General features: G+C 44.9%; 1 protein-coding gene across 1 annotated transcript; it reads right to left on the reverse strand.

The window, feature by feature from the left end:
* Positions 1-1814: 1814 nt before the first annotated feature.
* LOC144770540 (ferritin heavy chain B-like) lies at positions 1815-7562 on the reverse strand. Its single transcript, XM_078655143.1, has 4 exons — positions 7316-7562; positions 4130-4276; positions 3087-3212; positions 1815-2155 (listed from the first exon to the last, which is right to left on the reverse strand). Exons 1-4 carry the CDS (start codon positions 7415-7417, stop codon positions 2000-2002), a joined length of 531 nt encoding a protein of 176 aa, XP_078511269.1. The 5' UTR covers positions 7418-7562; the 3' UTR covers positions 1815-1999.
* Positions 7563-12223: the final 4661 nt, after the last annotated feature.

A 12223-nucleotide genomic window follows, 5' to 3' on the forward strand; every position in this document is an offset into this window, starting at 1 on the left:
CATTCCCTCCATCGCTGTCTCTGTTTCTCTGTTTTGAAGCCCCGCCTCTCACATTAATCTCGTGGACCTGGGAAAATTGAAAAAAGCTTTATCAGTGGCCCTGGGCTTTCTGAACTGCCCTCCAATGGGTCCAGCCTACCAGAGAAATGCCCATTGGAATAAAAGGGCAGTCCGACGCTGCTCCTGGGGCTCCACAGACTCTAGAGAGGTGGAAGAATGCAGGTGGTGCTATTCCTGATCCAACCACCTTCTCCCCTGAAGTATGCAGACCCGCACTGAAAGGACATTACAAGACAGGCTCACAAGTCAGTTATACATAGGTATAATTTTCACCGCTATGATGCACCGGTAATGACCTCGCATATTACATCAGTGATGACATCTGAAATCTATGGCTGTGCAAGTTATGCCAAGGTCAAATACATATAACTGGTGAATCTCAGTTTTTAGGTCGAGCTATTTATAGCTCTGAACTATTGTAGTTGAAACAACCCTCTTGAACAAGCGGATTTCTCCCAATGCATGTTGTCTACTGAAGCGTGAAGCTTCACCAGGCGCGCCTTGGCCTCACTCACACCCCATATGCTCGTTCCCACCCACTCGCTTGCTCCCCTGCTCCCCCACCCCCCCAACCGACTTGAAAGGAAGCCTCGCACACCAACATTTGTCTCTCACACCACCAGACATCAAATGCTGCTGCTCCCTCGCCCACCCACCCCCCACAGCAATGCCCATATGCTCTCGCCTCCTGTCTCTCCCCCTCTCTCTCACGCTCTCTTCTTCCCTCCTCTCATTTACTCTCCCTTACACACTCGCTTATGTTTACTCTCCCTCCTCCCCCCCTCCCATATCCTCTCCTTCCAAGCCTGTGGCCTCTCATTAATGCCCACTTATCTTCCCTTGGCCTGCTGCTTCTTAATCGAATGCGCTTAATTTACTTCTGATTTTTCTCTCACTCGCCCTTTCTCTCTCTCTCTCCCTCTTCACAGCCCTCTCTCTCATTAATCTTCAGCTGTCTTTCAGTCTTGTTAATAAGAAATGCTGCTGTTTTCTTTCTTTCTACCCTCCTTTTCTCTTCTCTCATTTTCTTATCCCCTTCTATGTTTTCTCTCCCTCGCTAGTCGCTACGCCCTTCACCACCTTTCTTTTTTTCCTTCATCTCATCTTTCATTCTCTGTCTCGTTATCTTTCCCTCGTCTCTTTCCTTCCCCTTCCCTTTGTGTAATTTCCTCCGGTTTCTTTCCGCCTCTCATTTACTCTCCCTCACACACTCGCTTATGTTTACTCTCCCTCCTCCCCCCCTCCCATATCCTCTCCCTCCAAGCCCGTGGCCTCTCGTTAATGCCCACTTATCTTCCCTTGGCCTGCTGTTTCTTAATCGAGTGCGCTTAATTTACCTCTGATTTTTCTCTCACTCGCCCTTTCTCTCTCTCTCCCTCTTCACAGCCCTCTTTCTCATTATTCTTCCGCTGTCTCTCAGTCCTTCTGTACCGAAGCTTGCAACTCTTTTTTTATCCAGGCATGGGACTCTCGCACCATCTGTGACTATGTGTGGGACTTATGCCCTCTACCTTTACATGCCTCTATATCGATGCCTGGCTCCTATTTTCAGATCTGACACCATTAATTCTCCTCTGTCCAAAGGCCCGGGACTCTTACACGCCCTCTGCATCCTGTACAAGGACCTCACAAGTTCTGTGTGAAGGCCCTAGACTCACAGCATCTACCCATGCCTTGAGCAATCATGTCCCTTACAAATAACACATTATAACATGTTGCTCTCCCCCATCCATGTATGAAGCCATCACGACGAGTAAGATGCTGAAAACCTTTATTTCTTAAAACATGTTGACAAGCACAGCTGCTGCAGGTAGCCTGGATACATATAGAAGAACCCTGTCCCACACATGCCTTCGATGATGTCACAGTCGTGTAAATAATGGAAGAATGCAGGTTCGGTGGAGTGGGTGCAGCAGGCTGGTGTTCCCTCTTGGGGGGCTTAGCTGCTCTCCCCCAGGGTGTGCTTGTCGAACAGGTACTCGCCCATGCCGTTCTGGGGCACGCCCAGGCGCTTCAGGTTGGTGATGTAATCTCCAAGTTCTTTGATGGCCTTCACCTGTTCCTCCAGGTACTCAGACTCCAGGAAGTCACAGAGCTGTGAAAAGAGATGGAACCAGGGTGTGTGACTCAAGAAACAGAAAGAGGTTGAAAACACATGGCTGAAAGTATGGCAGAGTGACCTGGAAGGAAAAGAGTAGGACTGGCGTTGAAATTCCAATGTAGGAAAGAATTGATTAAGGGTAGGGGACGAGTCAGTGAGCTTATAAATAAGTAAATAGCCTACAAGCTTCTTTAAACAGGGCAGCCCACCAGTACTGTGGATAACCGACCACTGCAATGACTTTGGTGGGGTGGGGGAGGGAGGGAGCGTGCAAGCCTATGAAGTTTAGTTTTTAAGCGACAATGCTGAAGCTTACATCGCATAGAGTCGCTTGGATTGGCTGGCATTGAAAAAGATGGAGCTTATTAGTGTGCTGGCAACAAAAGACTGGTCTGTCATTGGCCTCACGGCATGTATTACATAAGACGTTTTCAGGTTGCGACAGATTGAGTGAGGTGACTGGACATTGGTCATCTCCTTGCTGTTAACGCCAACAACAGTCCTGGGATTTAATACTGCAGCATTCCTCCACACAAAGGAAAAAAGGCATTTTTCTTGCCTTGGAGTGAACCATTAGGTGGCTTCCTTACAGGTGCTCCAGCCCTGGCATTGGTGCAATGGCATATACCAAATAAGGCCTTTTGTGTGGTGTCTTACTGGGAGAAAGAACCTGACAGCAATAAGCAGTAAATGCTTCCTAGACCAAGCTACGAGGAGATGGTGCCTTCTTTCAGGGTCTATCGGGTGACGGGGTCAGAAGAGTAGGGTGGAAGGAAGCTGGACCTGGGAAGTCCTTTGAAGGGTCTTCAGGTCTCCCAACGACAATGCAGTGCTCAGTGGAGGGTAAGGGGGAGAAGTGCATTGCCTCACTCATACACTAACCAAGTCCATAGTCCTAATGAAAAGTGAGCGCATGGATACTTACGTGGGGGTCGACTTTATCGGTGGCCACCTTGTGCAGGTCCAGCAGGGCCTGGTTGATGGTCTTCTCCAGCTGCAGGGCCGCCTGCATGGCTTCCAGGGTGTTGCTCCACTCGTCACGGTCTGGTTTCTGTAATAGTTTTAGAGTGAGTTAGTTTAGCTTGGTTCCCCACAAGCTGTGACTGTGCTCATAGAAGAAGTTGTGAGGAGGGATTCAGGTGAGAACCAGTTAGGGAAACAGGATTAGCATAAGAGGTGATGGAAGATCCCAAAAAGGCACATACAGAAGACACTCCTGTGACCAGGCAGATCGCTCTGGCTCTCTTGGTCCAAGTACATTCCTTCTATGCAGGTACAAAGTGCAATAGGGATTATATTAGGACAACAAAAGCAAGCAATAAAAAGAATGTACCACACTGAGGATTCAATAGAAGGAAGTCGATTTAACTTTGCGGTAAATTTACTATTTTTGTAGTTGTCAATGTAATGATTACGGTTGGGATATCGGTTAAAATCAGATATAGGTTTAGGATTAACATGAAGATTAAAGTTAGATTTAGGTTCAGCACAAAGGTTTCTGTTAAGGTACAGCGTAGAGTTGTACTAGGTCGAGGGTTAGCATCAGGGTAAAGTTAGAATTTGATTAATGGTTAGGTCTAAGGAAAGGAATGACGGAGTTGTAGTCCAAACCATAGAGTATCGAATATCAGTGGCCCTAGTATCGTGACCAAAACATCAAAAACAAAAATATTAAGGTGGTAAGTACTAATAGGTAAGTATATATTTACTATTCTTAACTCCATATCTAGGTACATTGGAGCTATTTCTATCGTCAAGAAAGACTTCCATACAGTTAGCTATAGAAAATATATACATACTTAACTGCCAATATTTTGGTCACAATATTGTGGCCACTCAGTATTTGAGACCCATACCAGATAGCAATGGGTGTATTGCGGAAGCACAGAACTAGGTTTACAGTTGGATGTAATTTGAGAGAATGAGCAATGAATTTTGTATACCAATGCAGTCCTCCTATACACTCACCTTGAGATCCTGCAGCACCACACGTCCCCCTCGCTTGTTCTGGTACTTCATGAACTTCTCGGCGTGCTCGCGCTCCTCGTGGCTCTGCTCTTTGAAGTACTTGGCCACGTGGCTCAGGGCCACATCGTCACGGTCAAAGAAGTAGGACTGGAGACAGAAAATAAGAGAGAATGTCAGAAGCCAATCACAGCATCGATTGAGTGAATGGTCACAGGGTGGTAGTCTCAAGGCAGTGTCCTTGAAACCTGGAATACGTCTCATTCCTCAGGGTCAATATCTCCTATTTTTGTTTAACTAAAATAGACTCTTATCGCTCTTCCTATTGGTTCAGTCCATTTGAACTCACTGGACTTATGCCCTTGAAACAATTAAAACAAATGAAAACCAGGAGTGTAAAAGTTGCATCATTGTGAGTTGGAGTCCTATGGGGATCTTTAGTGCATTCACTGTAGCTACCCTTTTTAAGTTTCACGGACAGTCTTTACAAGGGCAGTTTCTTTAGCACTTGCTAGGTTCATAATCTAAGTCTCTAAATAGTATACTGCCCCTAAAGATGAACTAAATTAATGGCTTTGCATTCCGACCCTAATCTGCCCTCTGATCTACTACTGTATTTCCTCTCAGACTTTGTGGAGGGCTTAAAATAATTCTGTTTGGCGTCTCACCGTATATTTCATGCAACTCATTTGCCCCCACAGTTTTGAGCATGGGTTTCAGTTTTTCACAAATTGTAATATATTCTGAAGGTGTAATCATACCACTTCTTTCTGACGCTATCACAGGGAGGGAGGTACAAGCAGACACTGATGGGAGTGCTGGTCCCAATCCATCATGGAGGCGGGGCAGGACGACAGATCTGCTTCCTGCACACCCGGATGCAGTATAAGCACATCAGAGGCCTTTGCTCTCCGACTGTGGCGCAGCAGACACAGAGGCAAGGACCTAGGGCCCTCCATGGCTACATCATCCTCTCTCCATGGACGAAGCACGAAGTACAGGGCTGGCGTGGACTTGCAGAAACATAATTAAGGCAGTGGGGTTGCGGTGGGAGGAGGAGAGAGAAAAGTACAACTAGAACTATAGATTTGAACTGCAATAATGAAGTAACTGTTCCTGCCCAGGGCTGCAGTAATTACTCCACTGGGCCTAGATTATCTCGAGCTTGACCCCCGTGGGAGTTTTCACTACTACCCATCTCTCAAGTTTTTATCCATTTGTCATTGTTGCAAACCCCACTCACCCCTACACGGTCAGAGCAATTATATTTACCAGGTTCATGCGTGAGGCGCTGATCTATTCTAGGCACTCTTCTCAAAGTCAGCCAACAGCAGCACTAAACAGCACCAGTGCACTCCTGCCTGTGTCAACATGTCACTTCAGTGCACACATCCCACCAACGTCATTTACACAGGAGCTGCAGGTGGTCAAAGCACCACACAAAGCACCACACCCCCCAAAGCTACATGGCCCCTAGTGTAGAGATACCCGCTGAAGGTGGGTGCCATTCTGGCAGTCTGAGACAGGTGACAGCACCTACCGGCTGCACAAGCGACAGGCGTAGGGCTACACATGCACTGCCTAACAGCTTGCACTCACTATGGAGAAGGACAGAAAGCGCCTGTACTCAGCAAGGACCAGGGCACAAGTTGCGGGTACACGCAGGTGCACGGCATCCACCCACTGTTTTCATAGGGTGGACGCCACCCCCCCTAACAAGAAGTTGAGCTACACAGAAATATGCTGAACTTGTTCCGGTGTAATTTTCAGACACTGGGACACGTCCAGCAGTGCCTGCACGTTGTCTCCTTTCGATTCCCAGCAGCAATGTGCAGGCAGCGGGGGAGCTTTTTTTTCACCTCCAGCTGGGCCGAAGGTAAGGGGCCATCAAGCCTCCTTGTGTTTCAATATCCAGACTGGAGGCAGCCTGGAACCTCACACTTAAATGTAAATGTCACATAGGCACACAAATTGCTATCTCTTTACAAGTACTTAAGAGAGGCAGCTTTTGCCTTTGTTCAGTCCCTGTATATAAGAGATGCATGCACTGGAAGAATGTCTGGTGCGTTGGTCTCTCCCAGTATTTACACAAATAACAATTTCAGTAGCACTATTTTACTTCTTTGATAGTACTATGCAACTCAATGCAGGGTGTCAGAGCGCTTTACGTAACATACACATGATACATTGACAGTAGATCATGTACATGTGTACATCAATGTACAAGATGAGTTACATGAGACAGCGTAGATTACAAGGTGTAGGAGTCACATGTCCTTCATACCTCACTGTGGTCTCTTAGAAGGATTACAATTTATGAACTGCAGGTAACAAAAGGATCTCCGTGTTAAAAAGCAGTAACCCACTTTACTATCTACATAACATACAAATCTGTCATCTGCGTGTTAGATGATGTGCTTTGGAGGAGACACATTTGCCTTCTCTACTACTTTGATTCAAATCTTGGACTTTACAAAACACAGATCTCTCCAGCAAGTGCATTAACCACCAGAGTTATCTCACCATTATTACTAATCCCTGAGATTTTCTGGGCACCTTCAGCCGATGCATTAACCCAATCAAATATTTTAAAATGGAGACTTTGCAACCAATTAAGCATAAACAATCTACTAACATACTTCTCCTTGTTGCCAATTTCTTTGTGGTAGGGCTTAAAAAAATAAATGTATTAGTTGAGGCCCAGATTTTGCATCTGATTGCGCCACCTTTTTTGGTACAACCCCAACTCCAATTCTCATTTGTTAAATCTCATAATGCGCTTAAATGTAATCATGATATACCTGATAAACATATGTGTGGGCTCTTAATATCTGATGTCACTTCTTGTGAGGTTACTTCCAGTGAGGTTACTTCCTGTGATGTCACTTGCAATGTGATGGCACACGTTATGATTTCACTTGCATACTGCCTAACCTTGTTAGTTCTCCCCACTTCTGGGGACTTGTCCAGCCATGGACAGGTAGATATAGAAGGCGTATAGCTAGGTGTTGAGAGTGCAGGAATGACAGAACTTGCACTCACTACGGAGAGGAAGGACAAACAGACGGCGCCTGTACTCACCATGGACATGTAGACGTACGAGACGGACAGGTTGGTGTTAAACATGCAGTAAGAACAGACAGAGCGCACATTGCAAAGTAAAGACGGACAGACGGCGCCTGTACTCACCATGGACAGGTAGACGTAGGAGGCGTACAGCTCGGTGTTGATCTGGCGGTTGATGGCCGCCTCGCACTCGCGGTTGTAGTTCTGGCGCACCTGGGACTCCATGGCGTTGCTGATGGTGGGGTTGTCGGCGGTACTTGTAGATGGATGAAAGATGGATAAAGTTTTCAGGAGAGCGCTGGACTAGGAGCCACGTTCCGTTCAAACACTGTTGAAGCAAGAACACAACTCAGAGCTGGGTCTGAAGAGAGAACCCCCGGAGCCTGTATTTATATCCGGAGGGGCGGTGGGAGAAAGGGACTGACAGCGCTACCCACCAATAAGAAGAGGCGCTCGTTCATCTGCACGTCAGGCCTCTCATGGTGACTCAGCATTTTTCTTGCACATCATCCTAGTGTTTTGGAAACCCGAACACCTGAGGCTCCCTTCTCATCCCGGCTCAGATCTCGGGAGTGGCTTGACTCGTGTTTCTCTTCAGTAATCTGGCTCAATCTTGCCAGTGCAGGAGCAAGGGCAGCAGAACTGGAGTCAGCATAACTCAGCTGTTTTCAAAAACACGCGATGAAAATTGTCACCATCACTGTGACAGTCCAGTCCTATTGCATGTCTAATGGTGAAGAAGATCTTATATGGTGGTTCTTCTGTCGGATGAACGTTCAGATCGGTCCCAGCAGACTTGTAAGTGCAGCGTGGAAACAGATCTCTGCAGGTGCAAACGAAATCTGAGAGGATTTGGGTGCGGTATCATAAGGGTTGCTGCTTCCCAGCTTAGCCAGCTGGAGGTGAATTACCCCAAATGAGCCACCCCATCTGTTCGTAGCACAAGACCAATGCTAGGTGCGGTTAGGGCGATGGGATGTTCCCTCTCCATCTCATTATGCGGCACACCAAAGCAAATATATTTGCTCTTTTATGTATTTTTTATGCAGTCGGTCAAAAGTACCTAAGCATGCTATGGAGACCGGTCCCTGTGTTTGTCTGGTTTTGTCAGGGTTTACCAACACTGTGAGGACCAGTACCATCAAAGTGTGGGCTAAATACACATCACACACACTTCCTACCAATTGGTCTGGACCATGTTGCGGTTTCCTCTCCTCAAAGTAATGACAGGAAACATGAGATATACTTATGGAGTTTACTTGATGTACTTCCCCTAGCGACCCCTTTAGTCGAGGCCTCCCATCCAGTTGTCCTGGTTCAAATGACAACATTCTGAAAGCATCTCAAGTGTTATAACAAGGAACCTAATATGCTGAACGCTCCTTACAACAGACTCCACTTCCGGCCACCCCAGCAGCTAAAGATATGTAGGATTGTGCCCAGGGCACAAGTCCCATAAAAAGAAGTGGGGGGACGGACCAAGTAAGACAGTATGCAAAATGACACCATGACCTCACGAGTCACGACATAGCGCTATAAAAGAAATAAAATAGTGCTATTTAAATTATTTGTGTAAATACTGGGACAGACCAACCCATCCGACAGTCTTACAGTGTCTGCATTTAATATATAGGGACAGAGCAAAGGCAAAAGCATGCCTCTCTTAAGTACCTGTGAAGAGAAGGCAAGCTGCGTGCCATTGTTTCCCACTGCAAAATGTACATTTAAGTGTGAGGTTCCATGCCGCCCGAGTCAGCATATATATTTAAAAGGAGGCCTGATGGCCCCTTAACTTCGGCCCAGCTGGCGGTGAAAAAAGGCTCCCTCACTGCCTGCACATTTCTGCTGGGAATGGAAAGGAAACAACGTACAGGCGCTGCGGAACGTGTCCCGGTGTCTTACACTGGGACAAATTCAACATATTTCTGTGAGGCCTAACTTCTTGGCAAGGGGAATGGCGTCCACCCTATGAAAATAGTGGGTAGACGCCGTTTACCTGCATGTACCCCCGCCTTGTGCCCCGATTGTGTCCTTTCCCTTTACACTTTAACACTGGCACAGTAGCGCAGGATATATAATTTCATCATCCTAAACTCAAGGGACGACTCCGCTTTTCATCCTTCCTACTGTTATAAAATGAAAACCTTTGAGCATGGTAATAGAACTACCTATAATTGAAAGTTCCATGAAAGAGAGAAATATCTACACAATGTTAATGCCAAGGGTTCTATTTACTAAGATTCTGCGCTTGCATTGCGCAAGACACCACGAAACATAGGGCCCGATTTATCATACCTTATAAAAGCCTGCAAGCGTAGTGCTACATTGCATTGTATAAGTAGCCACGCAAACTTTAGTAAATGGACCCCAAACATTTTATTACCACTATTCCCATATTAAATCTTTTTGAAGCTGACCTACTTTTAGATTAGGAATGTTGCTACAAGAGCTGCCCATAAACCCATAAGACCTGGGAATGAATGTTTAAACTCAACAGTGGCACATATAGGTATCATTCAAATGTAAATAAGGAATGAAAGTGCTAAAGTAACACACAGCATCTAATGTGATTCTCCAATTTGTAGATCACCATACTAATTTTCTACTAATTGTTATCATTCATGTAGATGAATGTCACAAATCATTTCATATCACATAGTTTCAAATCAAACTGTGTGCACAGTGACGTCAGTGAACAAAGAACCACACAATAACCAATACACACAGGAAATGATACGTGTACGTTTCTTTTAACGAACAAGGTTGAATTTCAAATAAAGTCCATTGGTCCTGTCGGGGCTATATGTTGCCTACGTTTGTTTGTTCTAAAGACTCAGAGAACTGTTCACATGGTTTGATTTGAAACGACAAGTTGTGAAATGATTTGTGACAGTAATCTACATGAGTAGTTACAATAAAAATGTGTAAAAAATTAGTGTGGTGTGTTATTTCAGCACTTTCATTCCTTATTTACATTTGAATGATATCTGTAAGTGCCACAGTTGAGCTTAAGATACTTTTAGATTAGGGTAGTTTGTTTTTTGTGTGAACTATCATCACTACAAAAGCATTACAGACCTCTATAACGAAGAACTAGCACTAAAGAAAACATGCTCTGACAAAACCAACAGTTTGAGCTAAAGTACAGTTAAAGCTTTTTAGTGTTGTGATTCACAGTACTGGAAATTAAAGTAATCTACTCAGGGAACTCAGATACTTCTTGATGAAAAGATAAGGCGCAGTGTTATGAAGGTCAGAATCAAGGTGGCTGCAGTCGTGGTGAAGGGCGGCGCCATGAGCAAGAGCAGATGAATGAATGGCATACTAGTAGTAGTTATGCATCATTTTAACAAAATCTGCCTCCCTAAGTAAATTGCTAATGAAAAAAGTAAAACTGTCCCAGCTTACTTATTTGGCCACATACCAAATACTATAGAGGCTCAATTCATTGATATGGAGCTTGCAGTCTCGAGGTATAATACTGATAAGATGGATCACATAGTTAATGCACTTGCTAGGAGAGCTATGTGTAATCACTGGTCAAAGGCTTGAATTATCATGAAATTACTTAGAGGATAAATTTGCCTGCCCCACAGTAATGCATGTATTACCTAAGTCCCCGATACTGGGTTAATACATTTGTTGTAGAAATCTTTGTGTAACCGGCAAGTCAAAGTTACAGTCATACTAACAAAATCATACTGCATTATGAACCAGCTTCCAACAGCTTCAGGACACAGCCCCCACACTTAGAGCACTTCGCAGGCTCCCCATAGAGAAAACAGCACTGTTCAAACTCCTTTGCCTCACCTATAAATCAAGGTCAAGATTAGGCCCAAAATATCACCAGGATAGACCTACCCCATAACTGCCTGACAGCAATCTAGGGTCAATTCAATTCAATTCAACTTAATTCGGTTTCAGAAAATTAAAACCATAAAAGTTAACACTACATAAAAGTTACCATAAGATCGACACAATTCATCACAGTTAAAATAAATTTCCCAGCAAACAAAAAAAAGTCTGAGATAAAGTGCAGTATACAGGTAGTTTGCATTAGATGCACATTTGGCCTCAACACTGGATCAGCAGATAGAGCCAATAGATCTGGCCAAGCCCATAAACAGGGGGATTTTTGGGTGGGAGTACTGCCTGCCACTCTTAAAAGAAGTGATGGCAAAGTTATGACATCTAATACCTTAATCCTCGACACACACGGGAAACATATGCAAGTTACAACACAGCAGATTCAGTGTGTGTTAATAAATGTACGATCAGTAGGGAAACATAAATCGAGGATGTGATTCAAAACACCACGCCTGACATTCTCTTTTTAACTGAGACCTGGACCGATCATGCTTCTGGCCCTGACTGGAACATGGCATTACCACAGGGATATGCTGTGATGTTCCAGGGCAGAGAAGTCAACAAAGGAGGGGGGCTAGCAATTGTATATCGTGATTATATAAAGTTGCATATTGAAGCTGTTACAGACCTACCAGCAGAGGTACTTTATTTCACTATAAAAGTACATAACCTTTGGAAGCTCCAGGGACTTCTTATTTATCGTCCATGGGGCCCAGAGCTGCTTTTTCACAAGCTTTGATGACACATATGGAATCTTGCATTGACTCTGATTCCATGATTATTCTCGGTGACTTCAACTGTCCTCTTGAACTAGCCAATAATACTGATACTGGAAGACTACTAGATAATATGGAAGCTTTCGGTTTTGACCAACTGGTTATGGAACCCACCCATCAGATGGGCAACACACTGGATGGCATTTTCTATAATAGTGTAGATATCAATGTGACCAAGGTTAGTGCCATCCCTTGGTCAGATCACAAAGCAGTCTATTTTAAGTTTAATACTTTTTTGCCTGGGCGTCATACGCAGAATGTTGCAGTGAAATCAAAAATCAGATGCTGGAATAGGGTCCAAACAAATGATTTAGAATCTGCGCTGGGTCAACCACTGAGTTGGGCAGGTGAGACCAATGACAGGGCAGTAGCAGCCTTTATTCAGTGG

This window comes from Lissotriton helveticus, chromosome 7 (assembly GCF_964261635.1).
Source record: "Lissotriton helveticus chromosome 7, aLisHel1.1, whole genome shotgun sequence".
NCBI classification, from domain to species: domain Eukaryota; kingdom Metazoa; phylum Chordata; class Amphibia; order Caudata; family Salamandridae; genus Lissotriton; species Lissotriton helveticus.